This window comes from Wolffia australiana, chromosome 2 (assembly GCF_029677425.1).
Source record: "Wolffia australiana isolate 7733 chromosome 2, ASM2967742v1".
Classification (NCBI taxonomy): Eukaryota; Viridiplantae; Streptophyta; class Magnoliopsida; order Alismatales; family Araceae; genus Wolffia; species Wolffia australiana.
Window position 1 is genome coordinate 7,394,000 of NC_135836.1, and position 26,796 is coordinate 7,420,795.

Here is a 26,796-nt window from a genome sequence, read left to right on the forward strand (position 1 = left end):
TTAGTACAAGTATATGAAGTAAAATGAGGATAATGATCACGGATAAGATGAACACAAACGATTAATAAGTTCATGTTAACGAAGAAAAAAAAGAAAATAATGATGTTGATGATGATATGACGAAGACGAAGAAGAAGATGATGATGATGATGACGACGACGACGATGATAAGCAAGACGAAGACAATGATGATGAAGAAGAGGACACAGATGATGTTAAAGATGATGATGAGGATAAATAATAAGAAGAATAATTACAAGAAGAAAAATAAGACGAGAGAGGGAGAAAGAAGAAGAAGAAGAAGACGGAGATGAAGATGAATAGAAAAATAATAAATAATAGTAATAAGAAAAAGAAGTGGAAAAAGATGAGGATGATGAAGAACAGGAAGGAGAAGACGATGCAGAACAAGAAGAAGAACCTTCGCTTTGGTATACGCCAGCAGCGGAATCGGGACCGAGAATTATGTGTCTTCTTGTGTCCACGGCCCTGCATGGCAGACGGTCGAGCAGTTAAGCTCTTGTTCGCGATCGGCATGTAACACCTTCGGCGAATCAAAAAAGCGATGGCGGAACGTGTGTAAACAGTTCACACGACGAAGAAGGAAGTTCGCGATAACTCAATACTCTTTCGGTGAATGATACAGAAGAGAAATCTTCCATATAAATAGAGACAGATAGGCATGATTCATGTCGCAGAGAAGAGAATGATGACTATGGTAGCATTCACACTCTCTTTCTCTCTCTTTGTTATGCCGTACAGCGTTATGATGGTGCTGGGCCCCAAGCTTGTGGGAGAGAGGATGAAGTCGAACAACGAAATCGTAACGCGTGAAGGTTATTCAGCATCGGTAACGGTGAGCAAGTCTCAGATCTGGATGGAAAATCGAGGATCATTCAGAACTTAGTCACAGCATCCTCCAGACCCAACACAAACACAGTGTTCCGATTATATATAGGATACGCTCAGTGCTCAGCTCATCATTCCTCTCTCTCTCTCTCTCTCTCTCTCTCTCTCTCTCTCTCTCTCTCTCTCTCTCTCTCTCTCTCTCTCTCTCTCTCTCTCTCTCTCTCTCTCTCTCTCTCCCTCTCTCTCTCTCTCTCTCTCTCTCTCCCTCTCTCTCTCTCTCTCTCTCTCTCTCTCTCTCTCTCTCTCTCTCTCTCTCTCTCTCTCTCTCTCTCTCTCTCTCTCTCTCTCCCTCTCTCTCTCTCTCTCCCTCTCTCTCCCTCTCTCTCTCTCTCTCTCTCCCTCTCTCTCTCTCCCGCATTTTCTGTCTCTTTCTCCCTTCTCCCTATTTCTTTCCGTCTCCCATTCAGTCTCTTTCCCTTTCTCTCTCTCTCTCTCTCCCTCCCTTTCCATCTCTTCTCTTACTCTCTAACTTCCTATTCATCAATCTACGATATCTCTCTCTCTTTCTCTCTCTCGCTCTCTATCTCTCTATCTCTCTCTCCTTCTTTCTCTCTCTCTCTCTCTCTCTCTCTCTCTCTCTCTCTCTCCCTCTCTCTATCTTTCTCTCACTCTCTATCTTTCTCTCGCCCTCTATCTCTCTCTCTCTCTCCCTGTCGGGTAACGGCACAGATCGACGTGGTTCACAGACACTCTCTCAGTACACTTGTGGTGACGGCGTAAGAGGAATAGAAAAAGCGGGCTCAATTATGTCAGATCAAATGATGAAGGATCTTTAAAATGAAACAGGTGCCAAGGGGAAATAAGAGAGCTTGGTCCTTCCCAAGAGGGTCCAACTCTGGACCACTCTGCATTATCCTGCGCCAAAAACAGGAAAAAAAACATCGAGTATCGTCAGATGACATCTGTTGAATAGTGTCGGCAGCTCAAACGAACCCCATCATGGCTGAAACATGTGGCCATGGGGGATAACTAAATAAAACGCCATTTGATGATAGATAGATAGATAGATAGATAGATAGATAGATAGATAGATAGATAGATAGATAGAGAGAGAGATAGATAGACAGACAGATAGACAGATAGATAGACAGATAGACATAGATAGACGATAGAAAGATAGAACAAAGTGGGAGAGATTTGAATCTATAATTGTCCTCACATGTCAGCGAATACACGGAATGTAATCATACTGGACATTCATCGCACGAGATGATCGTTAGGGCTGACATGTGGACGTAGAGTGACATCTGTACTTTCTATGGGAACTTCCAGTGAGGGGTTAGTCAAGAAAGATAAACGAGGAACCGGACGTAGATGAATCAGATAAAATGATAGTGTTTAGACCAAAAAGAAGATGAACAGTATGTCGTCAGCAAACCTGACAGGCTGCGGCTAGTGATGAGAGTTTCTCTATCTCTACCGGTGACGAATGAGCAGCACTTGTCCAGGTCGGTCCTACAAGGCGATATCTGTATTCCTTTAAATTTTGTACAATTTCTCCCATTACTATTCTCCGATTCTCCGATGGGAAACTTGGGGACCTCAGAATTCACTAGACAGATTGACATTAACACGTGTCCTTACATGTGCAATTTCATTCATAGCTGCCATTAATGATTCTCCAACAATCTTGTCGGGCTCTTGGATTTTACTCCAATTTTAAACAAGATCCTGTGCAAAAGATGGAGCTAAGTAGACTAAGCGAAATAATAGTACAAAATTTTAATTCTTCGGATTCAAAGATCCGGAAGCAGGATTTTGGGACTCTAATATCTCCCGTAAAGAAAGATATGAAAAATGTAGCAAGGTTTGTGTCAAATTTCCATTATATTGTGTTAGGAGTTCAAGAAAACTAAAAGAATTTGCCACAATTTTAACAAGTAGATAGAGCCATGCATATTTACAAAAATATTTTTTGAATAAAATTATAAAAATAAAAGTCAAATGTGAAATCAGAAGAGATGGGAAACGAACATTTTTAAAAGGCATCAAAATTATTATATTTTACCTTTAAAGGGGAAGAGTGCGAGATTTGGAAACACAGCACGAATCACAAAAATTGTCTTTCATGACTTTAAAAAAAAGTAAGACCAAATTGTTCTATCACATGCTTCAAAATTCATCTACTAAGGATGACACGATATGTTCTGGGAGATATGTGTATGTATTTATCCAAAGAGTGCAATAGTTGGGGTATTATGTTACTCCAAGAGGTGAACTCCATCATTCATTTTCACTTTTTAAGTTATTTTGGGTGTTGACAAAGCAAAAAATACATTAGAATTTGGCAAAAAAATTATCACCAGACGATAATTTTGAATTGAAATAATCTTCTGGCAATGGTTGGTACCTGTATTACGTTTTTTAAATGTGGTGGTATGTCGTATAGGATTGTTGTGAAAGTCTATCAGATCGAGTTTTCAAACATGATCTATTGGATTTATTATTAGTGTAGTTTCATCAACAGTGATGCAATTCTGCTCAACATAACAATCCAGATAATGTGAGGTTTATTACTAACCATGAGTGACTTCATAGAAGCCAAGATGTTTTAGTAACCCCCAGAAATGGTAGAGGATATAAAACTAAGCTTATAAAATGAGTTCTAAAATATTAAGATATAGTATTTGAAGAATTAAATGAGATATATTTGATAATATGAAATATAATTGGTTGGAGAATATTAAATTGAGCTCTTATAAATATAAATTAGAACTTCAACTGAATATAAAATAGAGAATAATAATAATGAACTAAAAGATAAAGAGAGGGGAGCTATAATAGATGAACCATAAATCTAAGGTAAAAAATACCTTGTGACTATAACTTCAATTCAGGATGATATATTTGTATGACTTTGAACTGGATAAAAAAGTACAGCTTAAAAGAAATTATGAATGATCTGAACTGCAAATTTCATTGGAAATTCACATTATTTTGGTTCTGATTGCATTTCTACTATTTGCCAAAGTAATACAGAAGGCCTAAGAGAAGCTGAAAATGAAGAAGAGCCAAGAGTAGATGAGGATACATATTTATGTATGGAAATCAGAAAGAGAGTGTCTATTCATAGGTCTAAATTATTATATTTTTCTGTTAGCTTATAATCGTAAATTATTGTTTATTTTTTTATAATATATGTTCATTCACAAATAAGTCATGAGTGGTTTATATTATTTATAGTGGTTAAGTGAATAATAATTTTTTTTGCAGCTATTCATGCACCTTTTAAGGCTTTTTTCACGACATTGTATCATCATATCATTCTGATTTAACTATGAATTCCAGTTCATAAATTAATTGGACAATATGGTTAATTTTGTATTTTTTACACATTTTACATCCCCATGTCCCTCCCGTGTGGTGACATGGGGACGTAAAAAGGAAAGAGAGGGATGGGGTTTCTCTTCCTTTTGGCATAGCAGGCCTCCCAGTGGGAGGTCCGCACGACAGGCTTTTAGCTCAGTGGTAGAGCGCACCCCTTTAGATGATTTACATGCTCATCATTTTTAGGGTGAATTTAAAATAGAGAATAGTTTTATGGGGTTCTATATTTTAGGTTTGGATTTAATTAAAATAAAAATAGCCAAAATATTGGCCAGCAGCAGCCAGAAGCAGCTAGCGCACCTAGTATAGCAAGCACTCCAGCTTGCTACCAGCTATTGAGTGCACATCATTCATCTAGTGGTAGTCAGTTAACATTCACTATTGTGCACACACAAGAGCTCAGCTAAGCCTAGAGATGGATTAAAGTTGCCCCCAGAAGCCCTCATAAAGAACCAAACCATAATGTAGAGTCCACGCACCAAAGCAAGGGAGATTTATTTCGTTCAATATTCAAAGATGAACTTGATTTATATAACAGCCATAAGTTTCTATTTTTTTTAAATGGATTAACACTTTTATGCTTTTTCCTGTTTCAACCAGCCCACGCCGGTGAGGATCAATAGATCAGTCACGGCCCAACTGGTCATAATCTTAGGTAAAAATTAGATAAAAATAATTATTCGGCTTCAATTCAACGGGACCAAATCCCGCATCATAACAAGCCAGTTTATGAGTACCAGTATAATCTTGACTCCAAAACCATCTTAGTAAAGATAAGATAGTCTGATCTTTTCTCTACTTCTTGAGCAGGAGTCTGGTTGATCGGGGTGGCTGACAAAGATGTCATGTGCACACGAGCAGTACAATGATTGAGTACTAGAGGGTGATGAGGAGTTTGCATGTTCGAATGGCAATTGGGAAGGGGTACACCAAAATAAATGGGTTCCATGGTTTTGACATAATTGAAGCAATTGCTTCTCCTCTTAGGGATAATAAAATTTTTAAAATAAATTTCAATCGAACCATTTGGTACATGCTTTGCTAAGTTTCTTAATTAAAATACAAGAAAGTAAAATACATGAATATATATGTAATTAGGGAGAGACATAAATGACAGGACTAAATTACAGAGGTCAAGAATGGGATTTATATTTTAAAATAAGGTTTTTTACATTTATTTGGCTGTAGGATATATTTTATTTGAACTCGGCACTTCAAGATCATATTTAACATTAGATAGATATTACTTTGATGTTTACTCATAAATATTTGAGAAGGTGCTACGACTGAAATATTGTATTGGTCCTAGTTTGAGGAAAACTATAAATAAATGTTAATATTTATCCTTAAAGATTTTTTGAGACACTTTAAATATTACTAGGACAAACTTTTATGTACAACAGTGCATGCATGGATCAAATCATTATATATAGTTTATAACTGTGGTGAAGGATTTTAGGGCGAACCAAGAGAGATTTGGGGGGAGTTAGAAGAAGTGGCATTCTGATTGTCCTTGGTAGACTTAAAGAATCAAGGAGGTCCGAGCTGAATAAAATTATTTTATTTTGTACATATTTTTGGGTAAATGCCATGTTTCCAAGCTACTTGGGAATCAGAAATAGGGTAAATTATGTTGTTTAAGGCCCTCTGCTTTATCCAACAGTAGTTGTAAATTTTCCTTTTGAGCATTGATCAAGAAAGTGTGGAATCCACAATGAGAAATTAATGAAAACCTCAATTTTAAATATAATTACACTTTTTGGAATTTATATATTTTTAGCAGTTAAATATAATTTAATAAAATCAAACAAGTTTAAACTAGTTAAAATAGTCTTAAATGATGATAAAAATTCCCTAATTAAACTAATAATTTAAATTTCATTGAAGTTTTTTTGGGATTTTTGCAAAATTTCTAATTATAAATAATTACTAATTCTAGTTCAAAAAACTTAATCAGCCGCTTGATGAATGATGTAGTGACATGAGTGAAGTGGAATGGGTAACATAAAGTTGACTGCTAATTGGAATGTAGATGGTGGTGATTTTATCATGACAGGTGGACACAGAGATGGAGCCTGGCACACACTGAAAAGTGGTAGAAATAGAGTTTCATGCATGATGGTAAAAATATAGGCTATCAATGATGATATCATAGGGAAAAAATGAAGAAGTGGATGGAAAAAATATAAAGATAATACTATTTGCATCATCATGTGCCCAATGGGCTGAGTGGTGATTTCTGTCCAGAAGTCTTTATTTGAACATCAACCTTCAATCCTTCACTCTTGGAATGCAGGAACGGACCCAAATGAGATTTTGAATGAGCAAATCACTCAGTTAATTATATTTAGGAAGAGAGTACAATGGATCCTTTTTTACAAGAGTGGCAGGTCTATTTATGGATCCAAAATCTTGAATAAAGATGCAAATACCCTAAAATTTCCTAAAAACAAACTTTTGGATCATTAGCTATTACTCTTACAATTTAGAGTAATATGAGCTATCAAATCTTCTCTCTCCTGCGTGTAATGAAATTCTATCAGGATGTGGAAAACTTAAAATTTTTACTAAAAAACATAAATAAATCCAATTTTATATTTTATAACTTAAAAGGTATTTTCTTTTTGAATTTAACTTAGATAATTATATAAAAATACCAGAAAACCCAGAAAAATCAGCATGTCATTGAGAAAATATAATAATCCATTAAATTTTAAAAATCTCAAAATATTTTTTAATTTTCAAGTTATTTTACTTTTAAAATTAATGTCAATAGGTATGTTAAATCTGATAAAATCAAGAAAAAACAGAAATTCATACGAAAGGTTTAATAAATAATTTTAACCCTTGATAAAATGCATTTATTATCATTTCAATGAAATAAGAACATAAAATACAATGGTCTTGCTAAAGAAAACCATAATAATTTTGATTGAGTTTGTCCTACGGAAATAAGAACTTAATTGACCATTTTGGTGATGCAATAAATGAGATATAGCATTTTGTCAAGGCCTGTAGAGGAGCTCATTTTATGTAATAAATATAAAAACTATTTTGCACTTTGTTTTGATGTATTGTGGCTGTAATTTAAATTATACATTTATAAAAGTACAGATATGTGAATGTGGACCATCACAAAGTGGAATTATATTTAGAGAATAAATAGTACATAATAAGAGAAAATATGAAATAATGATCTCCAGTTTTTTTTGTTTATAGAAGTATATTGTGTTTAAATGGTATTATGTATTAATTGTTATATAATGTTTTTGATATCCAATAAAATTTTTGATAACCGCCTAGTATTAAAAAAATTAAAAGGAATAAACAAAATGAAATATTTAGAGTATACAATATGTATTAATAATATTTTTCATTAGGTTTATACTTTTTATTATTAAATAATTTTAATGGTTGTTTTAAATTGAAATGCATGGATAACAGATTAAAGAATTGGGATATACATAGTGTATACTCCTTATCGAAAAGAATACATTTAATATTTATATATCTGAAGATAGATAGGGATATGATTTTTAATTTTACTTTTATTAAGATGTTTAGTTATTTATAAATATGAGAATCAATAAAAAAGTATCTTAATTTTATATATTGAAACTGAGAATATGGTTTTTATGTCAAGATTTATAGGTTGGGATTTCAGATCACGCAATAAAATATTTTAATAATCTGACTCACCATATTTCTAACAAGTTAAGATTTATTATTAAAGAATAAATATTTGGGCTATTTATTCATATGTTTACTAAAATAAATATTCAGCGAACACCAACCACTAGTCAATTATCAAATCTGATCATAGTGATTTGAATTGATACATAAACCAAAGATATAAAAAATCTTAATTAATATGAGGTCAATTTTTTATTTAAAAGATTCATAGATAAATTAATAATTGATATATTACACTCTAGCCCCTTTTACTATCTCCTTTTTTATTATCGTCTTTTTATACATATCTCCTTTGATTTTTGTTATGTATATTTAATGGTTCTCGGAATCAAATACATCACAAATTAAAGACTTTTAGGAATCAAGATTTTTTGCTACAAATTTTGCAGGAGTCCTTCTCAGAGTTTCCTCCTTTTCTGGTAACTTTCAAAATAATGCACAAACAGTCAATTTATAAACTATCCGTGTAATAACTAGAACCTGAAAAATAAGCATAACTTTTCTTAGTGGATTTATCTTGATAAAATATCTCATAAATCGTTTTGCAAAGTGGCTGTTTATTTTCCTCTCAAATTTCACAATCCTCTCCTTTTGCCTTGTATGTTATTCAATCCTAGATCAAATGGAAAGATTCAAGATCATATGGTATTTCCTGAATCTTAGAAATTGTTATCATTTTCAATAAAATGTCAAATCAAATTAGCAAAAATATCTAAAGGATGATCTTCAGACCGGGGTAGCTCATGGTTTGCATTAAAGGGAAAAATCTTGGTGTCCTTGTCACTTTGTCAAAGCTGCATCCAAAAACAAAATTCTAAGTCATGTAGATTTATTATGGTGCTATAAAAAATGTTCTTGAAAATTTTGTTTAAAAATCCTATAGATTTCTACAAAAGATAAGTATAATGCTTGTTGTTTGTCGTGTGACTTTTCTGCAAGAGATACAGAGAAGAGTTGATAATAAACTTGGGCTAAATCTGCCTATATCGTCTTCCAAGCTGGAAGGGAATACTCTGAAATTTTCAAAAAATCCAAAATTTGATAACTGCTTCAATTTGATATTTACAAAATTATAACTTTCCTATTGAATTGATAAGCCATACACGTTGAAATAAAAATCTGCAATTCCTCCAGGAATTTAGTGTAAAAAATCATAAACATCTTTTTTAGATATCTGAAATCATATTTTTCGATTTTTTTTAGATATTAAAGCTCTTAGAAATAGGTCTCCAATTAAATTGTATACACTTAAGATAGATTTATATATCTATAATGGTCATCATGTTTTACTTTCCAAATGGTATCTGAACAATATAAGTATTTGTTATTATATACATGAAGGTATAAAAATCTGGTTATGAATATGTTATAAAAATCTTGACACCTACATGAATGACCTGGTCCATTAAATGGATTTTCAATCATCAAGTGTTATTATATACATGAAGGTAGCCATCAAATACATGCGTGATTTGCATATTTTGAACCATATGAATGATTGTTGATATGAATAATCGTGTCTCATCTAATGCAAACCCATTAACTGAGGGCTGACTTAGCATAATCTACTTTAGACGTTCATCAGAACACATTATTAATCCACTTAGCCTTAAATCATAAAACATCAAAAAATTAATTCACTCTAGCTATGTAAATATTTTATATTAGAATATATATTCATGTTTGTACCCTAATTGATATCTCATTTTCATCTTAATATATATTGTACCCTAATTGATATCTCAATTTCATTGGATATGAAAAAAGTGGAAGGGATCAAGAAATGTGATAAATTTTAAAATATTAGACAGGATTTATGTTGTATAAATCCCATGCTTGGATACTTTCAAAAGAGACCCCAGATCATACTTTATACAAGGCCAGTTGATTTAAAATATATATATCAGAATCATATGAGAAACTTCTTAATGCAGATTATTATAAAAAAATTCAAAGGCTGATATAATTTTTACCTATCATATCAGCCTTTTAGTTTTTATATAATAATCTGCATTAAGAAGTTTTTCATATGATTGTGATATATATTTTAAATCAACTGGCCTTGTGTAAAGTATGATCTGTGGTCTCTTTTGAAAGTATCCAGGTATGGGATATCTACTTTAGACGTTCATCATAACACATTATTAATGCACTTAGCCTTAGATCATCCTATATAATATAAGCCCTCATCGGTATCACATGTATCATGATAATTCTATCTAACAGTATACTCAATCAATATCAATGGACAAGTACTTTCTCCATGTTTGAACGTTCTCAAACCTTTAAATCATCTCTACTGTTTCTTTGCTTACATTCATCCCTGCTATGATATTAGCTTTAATTAGGTATTCAGATAATATGTATATCCATGGTTAATAAAGATATTTGTTCATTTTAAGGAGATTTCACAACATATATAAGAACTAAATGGATTGAGTTTACCCAAGTATTAACATAATTAACATTGTATTACTAACAACCTCAAAATATACGTATTAAATTAAATAAATACCCTTTAATTCATGTGTACAACCAGCCGACCTAGTTTTTATTTGTTATTTCGCACTCAAATATATATATATGTATCTGTAAGTTACTGGGATATTAATTAATTTTAGTTTTTTAATAAAGTAAACTAAAATAAATGTTAAAAAGTTCCTAGATACCGGTTATGCGATAAACTTTAAAACTTTAAATGAGTATATAATTTAAATTCCTACAAAGGGCATATAAAAATCATCAGCACGAAGTAATGTATGTTTTCTCTTTAAGTTTATCAAAGTCACTCAAGGTATCTCATTATATAGATGGGTTTTATAACTAAAGATCCTATTTCTTATCAAAAGGTGTCAAGGCACTTAAATAATCAGATATCCCTCTATTTATGCAGTTAATTTTTTTTTGAAATTATTTAACACCATTAAGTCATAACCAAACAAGTATAATGAATTGCCATTAACCTGATTCACTGCCTTTAGTTTTTAGTTAATTTGATTGGTATTTTGAAGTGACTTTATGAGTGTAAATGACTATGAAATCGTTGAATACAATTATTGTTCATTAAATAAATTATAATCTCTACATGGATAAAATGATTCCATGAAATATCTATGTACCGATTCGTAATATTTACAGATAATACCTAAACATATATGTATATTTATGAAATAATTTTGCATTAATTTTTTTTGTAAATTTGTATATTTATATTATAATAAATATATTTATCAAATGATACTACATATCTCTGAGAAGGATTCATTAAGACATTCAACTATATGTAGAGATGTGCAAATTCTGTGGATACACAAATTTAGTGTGGTGTATGGTAAGGCCCTAGAGAAACCAATGTACATGGCACAAAGGTCTGTGCACTATAACCAAAAAATTCAGCGTGAGTTTTGATGATAATGCAAAATAAACATAACTGAATCCTGATGGGGATTCCAGTAAGGGGTAGCTGCAATACTTGCAGTGGACAGACAGAGCTTTCCGTAATTGTAAATTCAGCAAGTACATAGTGAGTCAGCTTCTACATCCTTATGTGCACTATGATTCCTGTATTTTTCTTTTGCTTCCTGTTCTTCTATTTAACCCTTGCCCTTTGTCCTATTTATTTGTTTCCTTGCTCATTCTGATTATTGATAAATGAATAAACTGTATATGAATATGCTAATTTATTAATTGTGTATTAATTGTTGATGTGTTTCTTAGTTTTTCTCCTAAGTTTTTTCTTATTATTCTTCTTCTTCCTCCTCCTCTTCCACTTTTTTCTTCATTTTTTCCTTCTATTTTTGTTCTTTATTTTTAGTTTCTTTAGTTCTTCATTTCTTCTTATCCCCTTGTTCCTTTTCCTATTTTCCAGTTATCTTATTAATATCCGCTTGTGTTTCTGAAATTCTACAGGTTTTTTGGTATTCCTTTCTTGATAGTTTTAGTCATCTCTTTATCTCTTATTTCCCATTCTCTCCCTCTGATTTTTTATTAGTTTATTCTTCTCTTCTTACTTTCATCTTCAGTTCTGTATTTTTTCTTCCTTCCTTCATTTGTCATTATTTTTTTGTAAACTCTTCAGGTTTTCTTTTTCATCATTCCCTTTTCTCTCTCTTCTCTTTTCTTTTTCTCTTGGTCCCTGATTTTTTACCTTTTCTTCTTCTATTCCTATTTTTGTGTGAAATTCTGAATTTTTTGTTCTTCAATTATTCATTTTTCCCTTTATTTTTTTCATCTCTTCATTTATTCCCATCAGGTTCTCTCTCCCCCTTCTATTTTCATCATTTTTCTTCTTTTCATCCATTTTTCCTCAGTAACTCTGGATGCTTCATTTTATTCATGTCTGCATATTTTTCTTCTTTCTTCTTCATCTATTTATATATTTATCTTTTCATTTCTTCTCATCTCGTTATGTCCCTTTTCTCTTCTCGTTCTCTTTCTATTCTGGTCTAAGATTCTGGATATTTTCTGCATTATTTTGTTCACTCCTCATTTCCTCTACTTTTCATCTACTCTATCAATATTGCTAATATGTGAATTTTAATATTTTTTTAGACATCACATTATTTAACTTATTTTTCTGAGTTTAATTCTATTGCTATGACTTTTTCACATTCTCTTGATAAAGTTATTAATTTTCTATGTTACAGTGTATAGTTTATAAATTTTATGACTTATATTATATAAAATAAATTTATTTAATGCTTTAAGGTTTAAATCATCACCTCATCATGTGCTTTTGAAAATTATTACTTTAGGGAATTATCAGAAAAAGGTTCCACTGTATCATAACGCCAATGAATAGCAGGCACTTTCTATTTTCTTTATTCCTGAAAAAATTAGAGTAATTAAAATTTTTATTAAAAATACCAATCCAAAAATGATTTTCACCTATAAAAGAATAATATTTTTTAAAAATTATTTTTACAAGACATTAATTATTTATTACAAAGACTTTTTCAACAATTCTTTGACATTGATGAGTTCTAGTTTAAAATAAAAATGAAGAAGATAACAATGAATTTTTTTCCTACACCAAAAAAAAATAACAAAGAATCATAAGTGTCTAAAATCAAGAATATTTTGTGGAATGTGATGCATACCCTTGTGATATGTTTATTTTCATGTGGATGGTCAATTATTTCCTGAAAATTATATGAGCCCAAATGAAGGGGAAAATCAAAGTTTTTTAAAAAAATGAAGAAGAATTTTTTTCATGTTTCTTTTTTGAGACTATCAGTATTGTGATATTATTCTCAGATATCTGTGGATAAACCTTTTGAAAATTATTTTTGCTCAACCAAGGAAAATTTTGATGATGAGGAAAATAAAGATATGTTGTATCCTTTTGATGATAGTTATGATATTCAGAAGTTATTTTTATGTGTTTAAAGTGATGCTTCTATGGGTTGTTATAGCAATAAACATCTTAATGCGATTCAAAGTTAAATGGTTTGTACTGATTAAATGAGTAAAACATCTTAATGTTAAAGATGTAAGATATTTGAATTCAAAATAAAGCAGTAACAGAGGTTAAATGAGCAGAAGAGATCATTTTTTATTCTTCACGTCCAATTTTGTCATATCTTGTCTATTTTTTCTTCTTTACGGACAGTGCAGGTTTAAATGGAGGGCCAGGAGGTGAGAAAACAGCACTTTATGGTTTCTAGTTCTTATATCATTGTTTCAATTCAAGTTGAGGACTACAATAATTATGTAAAACAACAGTGTAAATTTTGAAAATATGGATATATCTCTTCATGAATTTAATCTAACCCCACATGGGAAATTCATTTAATTTAAGTGTTACAAAATGAGTATTGAAGTTATGGTCATGTAGCAGATCAAGCACACCCCGTGATGGTATGAGCAATGGTTTAGACTCATTGGCCTCCTCCTCAGTGACTAGGATATTTGGTTTGGAGAGAAACATAAATGAAATCAAAGGGTTAAAGTAATATTTTTCAATATTGAGAACTGAGTGAACCACCCACCATACCACCGCTACTCCCTGACTTTAGCTGTTATGGGTCTCCATTAATTAGAATCTTACTTGGGGTAGAAGTGGTCACTTTTTCACATAGAGCATAGAATCACTTTTCTTTTAGCTACCTAAAGTATTTTGAAACCTATACACATACCCTTTTCACCCCTGTTCATGTCCTACCTTACAATATTTCATCTATTGTCATTTATTCCAGCAGGTACCCATCTATTCTTCATTAATCATATTTACTAATGATACTCTTTACTCCCATATTTTTCAGTTCTTCCCCTTTGGGATAACATTATTCCCCTTGTTATCTTCCTTTTTCACATTATCTATTCGGGCTTGTCTTTTATCAATAGCATAGGATGAATTTATGAAGAGTAGCTATTTGATCAACACTTTGTTATTCTCATCATAAAACTTCCACTTATTGTTGGCCCTTTGTTCAAAAGAGAGAGAGAGAGAGAGAGAGAGAAGCAAATATATGTATAAGATAAAAATAAAAATTAAAAATCAATCTATTGTGAGGTTTGTTTTGGAATCATACATTGTTTTTTGGGAATATTCATTATAAAATTTATCATTCTTCACTGAAGGGAACAAATATTACAACATCCAAGGGATCCCACAAGATAGGGAGAATGTGAGAGCACCATGTAGATTATAGCACCATACCTGATGAGAAGTAGGCTTCCTTCCACATGATAATCAGTTCTTTCCAAAACAATAAGGGAGTTATCATGTGTATCCTAGCATTACATCGAGATAAGCATAATTAGAACTGAATTATGTATCTTGAAATGCTGTCTACTTATATTTTAGATTCGTAAGACACTAGCAATTAATTAAGTTGGGGAGGGGGGTTCTAAACACAAATTATTGCGCCAAAAATATTAATTTTTCAAGGATATTCTATTTTTTCGACTTATTGGTATTTGTACAACACCATATTCTTTATGAATTTATCTTTTGTGTCAAAATAATTTTTATGCATGTTTTGACATTACATTCACAATGATATTCATTTAATAAAGGAAAGGTAAATAATCTTACTATTTTAAAAACTTATATATTCTTTAAATTGAATCTATTTTATATTTTTTCTATCTTAAATGACTGCTCCCAAGGTATCTCCATTCAAACACTTAAATTATGTACCTTTCTCTCTCCATGTAGGAAACATCACTCTTGTTTAACGACAAAGAAAATATCAGTCAATCATTGAGAGGGAATATTAGGGGATTTGGAAACTGTAAATGAAAATAGATAAATCGACAACAATGCTGACAAGGAGAGAGGACAGCTAATTAAATGGACAAGCAACATTGCTCCTACTTCAGATCTTGATATCTAATGATCTAGGAGGGCAATGGATTTAAAAATTTGAGGGCATCCTTGTCTACCTCCCCTCTTTCTATCCATGCCCACAGATCTATAATGTTGAGAGGTTCTAAAAAATAATCCTTAAACTGTCTTCCTACATTCATGGGCAGTTTAGAAGAAAGTGAATTTCTGATATCCATTAAGCTTGTTATAGGTGTCTTGGGGATTTTTAGGATAGCTAACAGATAATAGGGGGAGCTTACTTTCACTCCTTAATCATAGGGATTCTAACAGAATGTGAGTACCATTGGCTTGCATTGCTTCTTTCATCATCATCATTAGTTCATATCCATGTTATAATTGCAAGCACATCACATATTTCCAGATTTCTGTTGCATCTTATGCCTTTCACATCATTGTGTCGTCATCGTCTTACCAGCATCACTCATAATTACACTATTATGTTTACCTACCTATTTATATGTCTTCCTACTTCTTTATCATCACTTGATCCTCTATCTTTTTGTTCTAATTGTCTGGCTCATATCACTACCTCCTATCTATTATAATTTATAAATAATTATCACCTCCTTGCCTCACATTTTCCTCTTAGCACTATCATGTATATTATATAGATCTGCCCTCATTTCATTAATCACTATTTAAATAGCATTAAGTCCTGAATTATCATTCTCTGTGGAGATGATATGTACTCTCTACTAGTTAGATGGTCATTTCAGGAACCAAGAAATCACAGTTTCAATCCATGCAATGGTGATGGTTTTAGTTCTATCTATGTTTTTCATATTCATATCCGTATTTGATCCAGTTCTGTGCAATTGAGGTTGGATGAAGTCAATTGAGGCCTAATCCCCAGAAATAAATTCATTGTTATTTAATTGATAAATTAATATCTATAATGATGAAATATCAATTCCTAAATATATCTGGAGGTGAGCTTCACTTTTTCCATTTAGTATATAGGGTTTTTTAATGAAATTTGTGGCAGCTTAAAAAAAAAGAATCACATGATGAAATCATATTTTTCAATAAAATACTAATGAAACCAACATCTGGTTATACATGTCAACTTTTGGATACCAAGGAATAACTCGTCACAATAATGAATTTAGTTCCCTTTTCATTCCTAACTTCCATCATATTTTCTGTACGTACTAAAGGCTTTTGCATCCATTCAAGGACCTGAAAAAAGTAATAGTAAAAAATCATATGTTTTCTCTTTATGACCTTTTTACCTCAAGACATATTCTAGGATATTAATGGAATATTATATCTTAAGAGGGCTGATTTCTACTGATTGTGAAACTAAATCAGCATGGAAAATACATTATTTTGTTTAACTTAAATATCGTCAAATATATCAAAAAATGAACTACAAATTAAGGGTAACTTTTTTACGCATATGTGTATTGGTTTCTGATAAGTACATAAGACTTTAATAAGGAGAGTTTCATGTCCATAGTTTTCAGGAATCGGGTTCATTTCTGAATTTATTTCTGAAAATCCCCTTTAATTTTTGTTTAAATGTAGTTTTCACTGTTTCACTCTTCAACTTGCCTTTGTGAAGGAGAATTCTGGTATTCTATGTTTAGGGACTAAAAGTAATAGCAAAATTCACAATGAAACTATTTAATTGAGACCTATAAATATCCACTATAAATCTTGTAAATTTGGTATTAGACTCATTTTCCCTTTTAAAATTTGACTCCAATAATTCCCATAAGAAATTTCAGAAGCTAGACATTATTTCATTCATCATCAAAGGAATAAAATATTTTTTGGATAAAAAATATATTATCTACAAAATATACATGTTTGGCCCATTAGCAGTGTTGTGGAAGCTCAGTTGTCTTTATGGGCATGATGATTATTTCTGTGCATTTCATTCAAAAAAGCTTTCATAATATTTTTTTGGTTTTTAGTATGGTACGAAACGTTTCTCATTATAACATATAAACTCAACCTTGTAAAAATGTTTTAAGTGAAGCTTGAAATTTTCATTTAGGAATTTTAACCATTCATCTAATAGCTTTGAATTTTAGATAAAATACCGCAATATTAAGTATTAAAATTAAGTGTTAAATGATGTTTCATGAGCATCTTATTCACAATTTGTATTCTCTAGGTCATAATTCTTGAGTTTTCATAAGAATAAAAACTACAGGTCCTTAACACATGTTAAATTAATTATTTTCATTTACATTACATGATAGTTCATTTGTTTCTAGTGTAGAACTTTTATCAGTGATAATAATTTACATGACACTAGATTACGGTATTTAATATTCGATGGGATAGTGTTAAAAACATAATATTTAACTTTATTCCCTTTCCACAACACAAGTATATCCACAATTGATATTGGATAAATTCTTACAAACAATGTTATTACATCATAAAATTGCATTTTTACATGAGTTTTTGTCAACAAAAAATATGAAAATATATAAATTTGATAACTAAAACACGAATCAATATAAATTCCATCCCAAAAACTAAATCTAGACATTATATCATTTTAAAAAAGTGTGAAATAAACAGGACATGAAAAAATCTATACTGCTAAACTTTTTTCATATCTAATTTGGCATTATACTTTCAAGGAAATACACCTTAAATAAATAAAACAAAGTTAATTTAATTTTTTTATGTATTAATTCTTTGGCTCAATTTTCAATGTTAAGACGAAAAACATAAAACAATGATAAAAATTTAAATTATAATTATAGATTACTAATTTTATGAAAAAAAATTACGTTGACTTTCTTAATATGTTTTATTTATAATTTTATAAGAATGCAAATTTTAACTCAACTGTGAGATTATTCTGAGAGTATTTATTATTATTAATTTTTAAGAAATATAAAATTTTAATTTAGTTGCTATTCAATATAATGTGAAATTTTCAGCTATCATACTTGACAATTTTATCTACAGTGTTATAAATTTTAATTTTATTTTCTTCACATTCAATTATATATTATGTTGTGAATCCAAGTTTTCACCTTTTTAATATACAAGCTAAGCGAGTTCATATGGTTCATAGAATCAAAATTTTAGAAATGGGAGTGCTAATGAATGCACTAAGTCATTTCGGCAATGTTTGAAACTGTTAGGAATCTAATCAAGATATCATAAACTTTACACATGGTCCAGCCATGATAAGAATGACTTTATCGAACTATATAATGTGAATTTTGCAGTGTATTTTATGTGCTTCATTTAAAAAGTAAATTTCAGGGTGGAAATCAAACATCTCATTAGTTCAATTATTATATTAGTTAGTCTACCTATAAACTTGGGATAAAACAAATATACAGAGTTTAATGGGATCCAAGTAGGCTGTGGGGTTCAACTAGGGGATAGCTTTGGGGATGAATAAAAAGAAGGTGATGGGGGACCATCCAGCTTCGAAGACCCTGTCGAACCAGTTCATCGAGCGAGGGCTCACGCGCGAGACCCAACCTTCGGAGTACCCGGCCTCGTCAACAACCCACAAAGGTTTGACGTTATCTTTCCTTGCAATTTCCTTGTTTAGTAGGCCATGTATATCGGCCGCGTATGTGTTTGTTTTTGTTTATTCGCACGCGTCTGAACCACTGTACGGACCTACACGTTTGTGCGTGTGTTAGTGCATGTGTGGGCGTGTTAGTGCGTCTCTCTCTCCTATTAGGGGGCCCTAATTACTTTCAATTGGGCCTTCTCCCCTTTATTTCTAAGGGGAAGGCCCATATTTGCCCCTATAAAAGGTGGGTCCTGCCCATAGGAAGAGAAAAGAGAAGAAAGATTGAAAAAAATGTGATTTTTTGAAGGATTTTTCCTGATCTTTTAGTATTTTTTAGTTTTCATCATGTTTATGAAAATGCCACTACAAAGTTAGGAGAGAGAGAAAACCCTAGAGTTCCGGCCATCGTCGCCGATTTTGCCGGAGCTCCAGTTGCCGCTCCTAAGGCTGCCTAGTGCCACCCATGACCACCCAGAACTGCTCGCGGCCGCCTAGTAGCTGCCCAGCGCTGCTAGCAGTCGCCTAGCTCGCCCGTTATTGTGCAGGTCTGGCCGCGGTCGCCAGGGCAGCCTGCCGCTGTCCCAGGCCCGCGGCCGCCCTAGGCCCACCCACGGCCACCTAGGTCTGCCCATGGCCGTCCGAGCTGCCCGTGGCCGCCCGCGGCTGCCCGCCACCGCGCATGGGCACCAAAAAGCCCACGGCTGCCGCAGTAGCAAGCGGTCATTCCAGCTGCCCGCGACCGCCAGCCGCTTGCCTCCACCGCCATTGTGTCCTGCCATCGCGGCCGTAGCCGCCAGCCATCTGTCGTCGCCGTCGCACCCTGCCATTGCCGCCACAGCCGCTAGTCGCGTGCCATCGCCATGCCCTGCAATCGCCATTGCGGCCGCCAGCCATCTATTACCGCACCCTACCACCACCGCCGTGCCCTGCCATCGCCGTCATGCCCAGCCGTCCCCACACCCGTCACTACACCCGAAGTTGCACTTCGCCACCGTGCTCGTGGCTACAGTCATCGCTGCGCCTCACCGCTGTGCCCATTGCCACAATGCCTTGCCATCACGCATGTCGTTGTGTCTAGCCGCCTACTTGCACCGCCACGCTTACTTGCGCCGCCACGCCTACTTGCGCCGCCACGCCTACTTGCGCCGCCGCACCTACCTGTGTCGTCATCGCCCTGCGTGTTGCTCACCTTTCACGGTTGCTGAATCAGACACCTCCTGAGCCTACTGCTCCTGGTATGCCCGTCAACTCCCTCTCGGCATTATATTATTTCTTTCAGTGCCTCCGAACAATTTCTCTATCGCCAGGTTAGGTTAGTGATAGATAGGAATACATCAGTGGGATTAGGTTTCTATCGGTACGATCTTGGTTGGCACTTTGCACGGTGCAGGCACGAGCGGCAATAGTCGTAATCACACCGTCAGCCCTCAACCCATCGTCCGGGTCATCAAGAGCCTAGTGGCATTCTTAAGTGTGGTCGTTTGTGTTCGTCGACGCCGAATTTATACTTCTTAGTGGTTTTTATCGTTGCACCATCACTTGCATTACATCCGCACTAGTTGTCTCCACTACATGACATTACTGCCTTTGCCCTCCCTGTGGTGTAACACGAGCCGCTCAATCTCGGCGTCCGTCGTGTTACATCAGAAGGCAGATATTTACCAACTTTCTTCTTGGTATTCTTGTAACGCCTTATTTAAGTGTTTTTCTTAGGGGGAATTCACACTAAGTTTGTTTGGGCTCATCATCACTTTAGGTTTATACACCAAATAACTTTAAGGACTAGGATAAATTGTATAATAAAATAAATGAGTCTAACATATCCTCTATCTCATTACCTATAGATATAGACAGTAGTACTTCACATTGTTAACTATATTAGAATGTATAAAAATTTGAGAACCTAATTCACACTTCCCCTCTTATGGCATACCTTAAGAACCTAATATAATATTAAAAAAAGGAACTTTGGAAATTTCAAATAACTGAATGATGAAATGTCTTTCAATCAACTGAAAGGGACAATATGTAATGATATCTTGAAATATAAAATCAACTATTAATCAATTTATCCAATATAACAATGTTAAATATAACTTTAAAATTGTCCTAGGATTCAAAGGAAATCGTCTACTTGTTTGATTCCCATAGGGAAGATCTTATTATCCCCAATTCAAAGGGTTTAGAGGAATAATTATGCGAACATAAGAGCCTCTCATTTAGGTGAAATTTTGTCCCAACAAAAGTTCTCTTATCATTTAATTTTGGATCCACTTGAATTTTATGGGTCTCAAATCTTCAACGAATATCGATTGTTTCATGTGGTTGAAAATTTAGCAACTTTGCTTAATGAGTTTCTAAATTGTTTCAGATTCTTTCTTGGCAGGCGCTCCCTTCGATAGCTAGAGGCTGTTATCGCGTCGATCATCTTGGCATGCCGTCCCTTTGCACATGACGCATCCTCGTGACGGACGGCCCGAGGGATTGGAGGATTGCATGGAACACTGGGACTGGAGGGATGGACTGCGCCCACCTCGACTAGAGAACTCACCACGCACTTCATCGATCCCACTTGATGGGGGCAAGGACATCTCCCGAACTCCATCGACATCGTGGGCCGGCTCTGGTGGGACGACGACGAGCACACTTCCCCGAGCGCCTGCACGGTATCATTTGTGTATCTTCTCTTTTATCCACATGGGCGTGGACGAGTGGGATCCGAGTGTAATTGGGATATTTACACTCGTTCCACGCCTATAGACATTGACAGACACACTATATAAATAAAAACCCCCTGGGTGGCATCTAGGGCACGGATGGATTGGTCTACGGGCAAAACCCCAGGGTTGGTCGTACCCGGCACCATGTTTTCTGCCATAAAAAAAAATTTGTTTCAGGATTTGATGTTTGTATCCCTAAAGTATATTACTTGAGGATAGAGATACCATCCATAGCTAAAATTTAGGATTATAATTCTTTTGGATTATCAGATAGTGGACCATGAAGTGCTCCATGGTGATTGTTATCAGAGGTCCATGCTGTAAATTCAATTAAAATTACTAAAGGTATCCATAGAATGTATCAACATCAGACATGAAAAATCTTGCATCATACTGTGACTTATGGGACTGTTGCTGCACTTTGTATGTCGGCCATAACATTCAAAATAATCATTTAAATACCATTATGTAAATGCTTCGTAATTTCATGCCCATCCCACATTTAATGCACACATATTAATTATAAAGTAATATAAAGATAGTATTCTGACCATTATGTATCCTGTGAGAATGTTTGGCGCAAAAACTGCATTTGTTTACTCTTATTTTTCTCATTGTGGGAGTCCCACGTCATGCAAAGTTAATAAAGGATGTTTTCATACTTAGATTAACGATGAAATATTTTTGTGATTTTTTAAGTAAAAAATAATAAATTTCAAATTTTTAGTCTAAATATTTAATGATTAAAATCAGAATCAACTTAGAGGTGTTACATGTTTCTTACATTTTATATGGACAAGTTGGTGACAATTTAAGGACTTATTCCTACCCCTATATCTAAGATTTACGATTATATAATCTCTAGTGTGATGTCTAGAAGCATGATATCTCTCATTTGATAACTATAATATAATCATGGTTTTCTATTTCTGTATCTTCACCTTCACCAATTTGATTAGCGTTTTGTTAAATCATCCTCATGCATAATTCAATTCCCTCAATACTTTTACGATCACTACATGGAAGAATCTTTGAATCATATTTCTTATCCTCCATTTCAATACTATTTGCATGGATTAAAATTTTCTTGAGACCTTGCACTTTTCTTGAGTTGATTCTTCCACTTTTCTTGAGATCTTGCATCTAAAATGCTCTCATAGCTTGATGGATTAAAATTCCTAAGGTATGCCTATCTCCATTTAAGGTGGTGTACTGACATGGAAAGGATCTAAAATGCCTATCTCCAAAAATGGATTCTTTTCCTTTTAGTGGCTTCTATAATGGGATGTTCATGACTTCGGCTTATACTCTTCTACCATGACCTTTCCCTTGACATTTTATCTTTGTCTGGTTCATTCTTTCAACAACAATAATTTGTTATGGAGTTCTTGATGGTCAAAATTATAGGGTCATTGAATGTTCTCCACAGAAACCAAGTGCTCATTACTGCAGGATAAAATGTTTATTTCATCATTGAATCCTGAATTCTTCTGTAATGAAGCACAATGATATGAATCATTGGAATTTACACACTTTATATCCTCTGAATGGTGTGTTATCCTCATTCCTATGTAAAAAACTCATGCTGAGTAAAAACTGAGACTGCTTTTCAGCCGAAATGTTGTGAGCAAGACAGAATTTTTTCTTGCATGTACCGTTGGCCCATACATGTATTGATTCATGTTGATCCATCTCCATCCATATCCAGATAAATAAAATAAAAGGAAAGACTTTAGACCATGGAATATACATTAATGTGCTAAAGAAGAAAAATACTCCCTACTGGGAAGAGAATACGCCAAGTAGATGTGATTACTCCTCCTGATTATTAGACCAAGAATGAACAGGGCTTCAATGGGCAGCCACATGGCTGCTAAGGACCCTCTCGAGCCGCTCCATGACCAGGGGGACCTCCTTCTCAGTCAACGCCGCGAAGCAGCAACGGAACCAGCCCGGCTCGATGCAGTGGCAAGCCGAACCAGGGGTGACGTTGACCTTTGCCACGGTCAACAGCTTCTCCCACAGCTCCATCTCCCCCTTCTCACCGTATGATCTTATGTAACGGCTGAGATTGGCCCAGCAGAAGAACCCCCCACTGCTGACTGCGCAGTCAACGCCCAGCCGCTTCAGCCCGTCAACGAACAGTCCATACATCCTCGCCAGCCGCCGCCGGTTGACTACTGCAAATTTACTGATAAACCCTGAATCTGAGATCATAGCCGCCAGCAGCCGTTGGATTGGGACCGAGGCTGATGAGAATCTAGCCAATCGGGCTGCCACGGAGAGGACATTCTCATTTGAAGAGTAGATCACGCCAAGTCTGAATCCAGGGAGGCAGAGGTCCTTGGAGAGACCGTAGATTATGTGGACCCTGGCCCGGTCAAAGTCGTCAGTCTCCAAAATATCTGCCATGCTGATGAAATCCTGGCCGTTGAAGGTGGACCCAGCAAATATTTCATCAGAGATGATGTGGATGTTCTTCTCTCTGGCGAAGTCGAGGAGACCGTAGAGAGTGTCGCGGTTCAGGAGGTTGCCGACCGGGTTGGCTGGGTTGGAGATGAGCACTCCTCGGACCTTTGTCCCTCTCTTCTTGGCCTGGCTGTAGGCTCTCTCCAGAGAGGCGATACTCAGGTTGAAGTTGTCCGCGCTTCTGCAAGGCACAGGGATCAGCTCCACGCCACTTCGTGACTTTATGTCCCTGTCAAATCTGGGAGAGCAGGATCCTGGTTAGCAGTGGAGAAAAAGAGAGAGCCAATCTCTCAGGATAGTGACCGAAAGTGCGGTGGGTAGTGAGAGAATCTCTCACCTGGTGTAGAGAGAGAGTGGGGGGATGGATAGTGAGAGAACCACTCACCTGATGTATAGAGAGAGAGCGTGGGGATGGATGGTGAGAGAAACACTTAACTAAGTTGGAGACAGAAAATGAATGGGTAGTGAGAGAATCTTTCACCCCGGGTGGTGAGATCAAGGGGGATGGGTAGTGAGAGAAACACTTAACTAAGTTGGAGAGAGAAAATGGATGGGTAGTGAGAGAATCTTTCACCCCGGGTGGTGAGATTAAGGGGGATGGGTAGTGAGAGAAACACTTAACTAAGTTGGAGAGAGAAAATGGATGGGTAGTGAGAGAATCTTTCACCCCGGGTGGTGAGATCAAGGGGGATGGGTAGTGAGAGAGTCACTCAACCGAGTGGTGAGAGAAAGTGGCATGGGAAGTGAAATACTAAACTAGTTTACGGAGAAAAAGGTGGGATGTGTAGTGAGAAAAAAAAACCCAGGGTAGAGAGGGAAAGTGGCATGGGTAGTGAAACACTCACATCGGGTAGAGAAAGAAAATGGAATGTGCAGGGTGAAAAACACTGAACCAGGGTCGAAAGAGAAAGTAGAAAGGGGATTGAGAGAACCAATCACCCAGGTAGAGAGAGAGTGAGATGGGTAGTGAGAGAGTCACTAATCTGGAGCAGTGAAAGAATGTCGAATGAATATAAGATCGAAACACTCACCCTGGATAGTATGGGGATGGGACAAGGAAGGCATTCCCAGGATCTGCCAAGCAGAAACTGAGTATCTCAATCGCAGGTGTAGCGCCTGCGGTGAGAACCAAATTTGCCGGATTGAAGTACGCAGATGTTTGCATGATTTGGGACATGAACATCGAGACTGCCTGGAAAAAATAGCAAGAGCACGTTGAAATAAGAATTGTATTTTTAAATTAAGTTCCTTGAAAAAAGAAATAAAGTTTAATATCATTCATTCTATTTCCACAATCATAAACTAGCCGGGGTACAAATCAGGGGTACTTAAAATCAGAAACAAGAAGCATTAGTTTTAATGATTAATGAGATTATTTTACAGTCATCATCGTCGAAACAAATGTGCCACCATACCAGACCTCCCGAAGAATATACAAAGAATTAAAAAGTCTGGCTGCTTTTAACTTGAATCAGTTATACATATATCATAGCAGAAAAGATTTCTAGCTTATGGTCCCTGATTATTCGGCTAACATATATTTTCTTCATTCTCACAAATCTAATTTCAGGTATACATAACCTTTTATGCAGGAACTCACTTCTGGTAACTTAATCGGGAAAATTCACCAGACCTCTGTTCAAAGACTGAAGAAATTAGACGTCTGTTCCAAATTTGAACGTCAAAGAATCGTACAAGAAACAAAAACACAGAAAATATGACGAATTTCACAAAGAACACGAACGTGGAAACCAAACGCAGAGAAAAAAACACGAATTTTCAGCTTACACTCTTCAATTCCATCAATCCGTCGAAAGGCTGATAAGTGGCGAGCCCATTGATGTTGAAAGAGGCGCGATCATCATCCAGCAAGGAATCCCTCAGATGACAAGCGAGCCATTCACCCACCAAATCAAGCGACAGCTGCTCTAAATCAATCAAGATGGTAAGCCGGGACGGGAAAAACCCAGAAGAAGGGAGAAAGGGCAGAGCAAAATCTACCGTGTTCTCGGCCAATCCGAGCTGAATAACCCCATCAGGATTAGAAACGGGGTGGTAGGGATCGGCGGAGGCCCGTCGCAAGCCGGCGTAGTAGGCGGACTCGCCGGAGCGGACAATGCAGGAAGCGCGGGAGGAGATTTGAGCGGGGGAGAAGGAGCCGCGGGGGGAGAGGAGGGTTCTGGAGAGGGATCGGGAGATTCCAGCGGCGAGGGCGGGGAGATCGCTGGAAGAGGTAGAAGGGGAAGGTCCGGAAGGGGGGGAAGATGGAGAAGGCGACGGAGAAGAAGGCGAAGAAGAAGAAGAAGAGCGCTTCCGCTTGAGGTACAACTGCAGGAAGTAGAAGAGCGCGCAGGGGATGACTGAGCCGAGCACCAGCCCCCCTCTTCCCTGCACAACTCCTTGCAACGGTACTATTATCCTCATCGCCGTTCCGCCGCCGCCGCCGCCGTTTCCGCCGCCGCCGCCGCCGTTTGCGCCGCCGCGCGAGGGCTTCAATGGCATCCGAAGAAGAGGCCGATCGGAGCTAGTCGTCTTCGAGCTCGAGCTTGGCCCCCATTCTCTTCTCCCCCTCCCGAAGAGAGAGAAAGTAGAGAGAGAAAGAAGAGAGAGAAGCTCCGGGCCGATGGTTGTGGTGGCGTGTGGGGGGGGGGGAGAGATTTTTGTCTCTCAGAGGGGGGGGTGGGGCCACTAAGGACACTGAAATGACGAGAGTACCCTTGGTTGTTGGTGGGCCCGACTGGGACGGATCGACGGCTGTCGTTGCGTGGGGTTTGAAAAGAGGGTGGGGGTAGTATGGTCTTTTGTTAGGTTGTTTTTTTATTTTTTTATATATAAAAAAAATG

At 35.6% G+C, this 26,796-nt stretch overlaps 1 protein-coding gene across 1 annotated transcript; it reads right to left on the bottom strand.

Annotated features, from left to right (window-relative positions):
• Positions 1–23,197: 23,197 nt before the first annotated feature.
• On the bottom strand, positions 23,198–26,596 carry ACS12 (1-amino-cyclopropane-1-carboxylate synthase 12). Its single transcript, XM_078591873.1, has 4 exons — positions 25,955–26,596; positions 25,742–25,876; positions 24,985–25,145; positions 23,198–24,191 (listed from the first exon to the last, which is right to left on the bottom strand). The coding sequence occupies exons 1-4, from the start codon at positions 26,453–26,455 to the stop codon at positions 23,336–23,338; spliced, it is 1,653 nt and encodes a 550-aa protein (XP_078447999.1). The 5' UTR covers positions 26,456–26,596; the 3' UTR covers positions 23,198–23,335.
• Between the last annotated feature and the right edge of the window lie 200 nt (positions 26,597–26,796).

What these genes read in the sequence shown, in the direction of transcription:
- ACS12 (XM_078591873.1), bottom strand. Translation starts at nt 26,455, where the DNA reads ATGCCATTGAAGCCCTCGCGCGGCGGCGCAAACGGCGGCGGCGGCGGC. An exon ending in GATTGATGGAATTGAAGAGT is followed by an intron (nt 25,146 to 25,741) that starts GTAAGCTGAAAA and finishes TATTTTTTCCAG; the next exon opens with GCAGTCTCGATGTTCATGTC. An exon ending in CCATCCCCATACTATCCAGG is followed by an intron (nt 24,192 to 24,984) that starts GTGAGTGTTTCG and finishes CTGCTCTCCCAG; the next exon opens with ATTTGACAGGGACATAAAGT.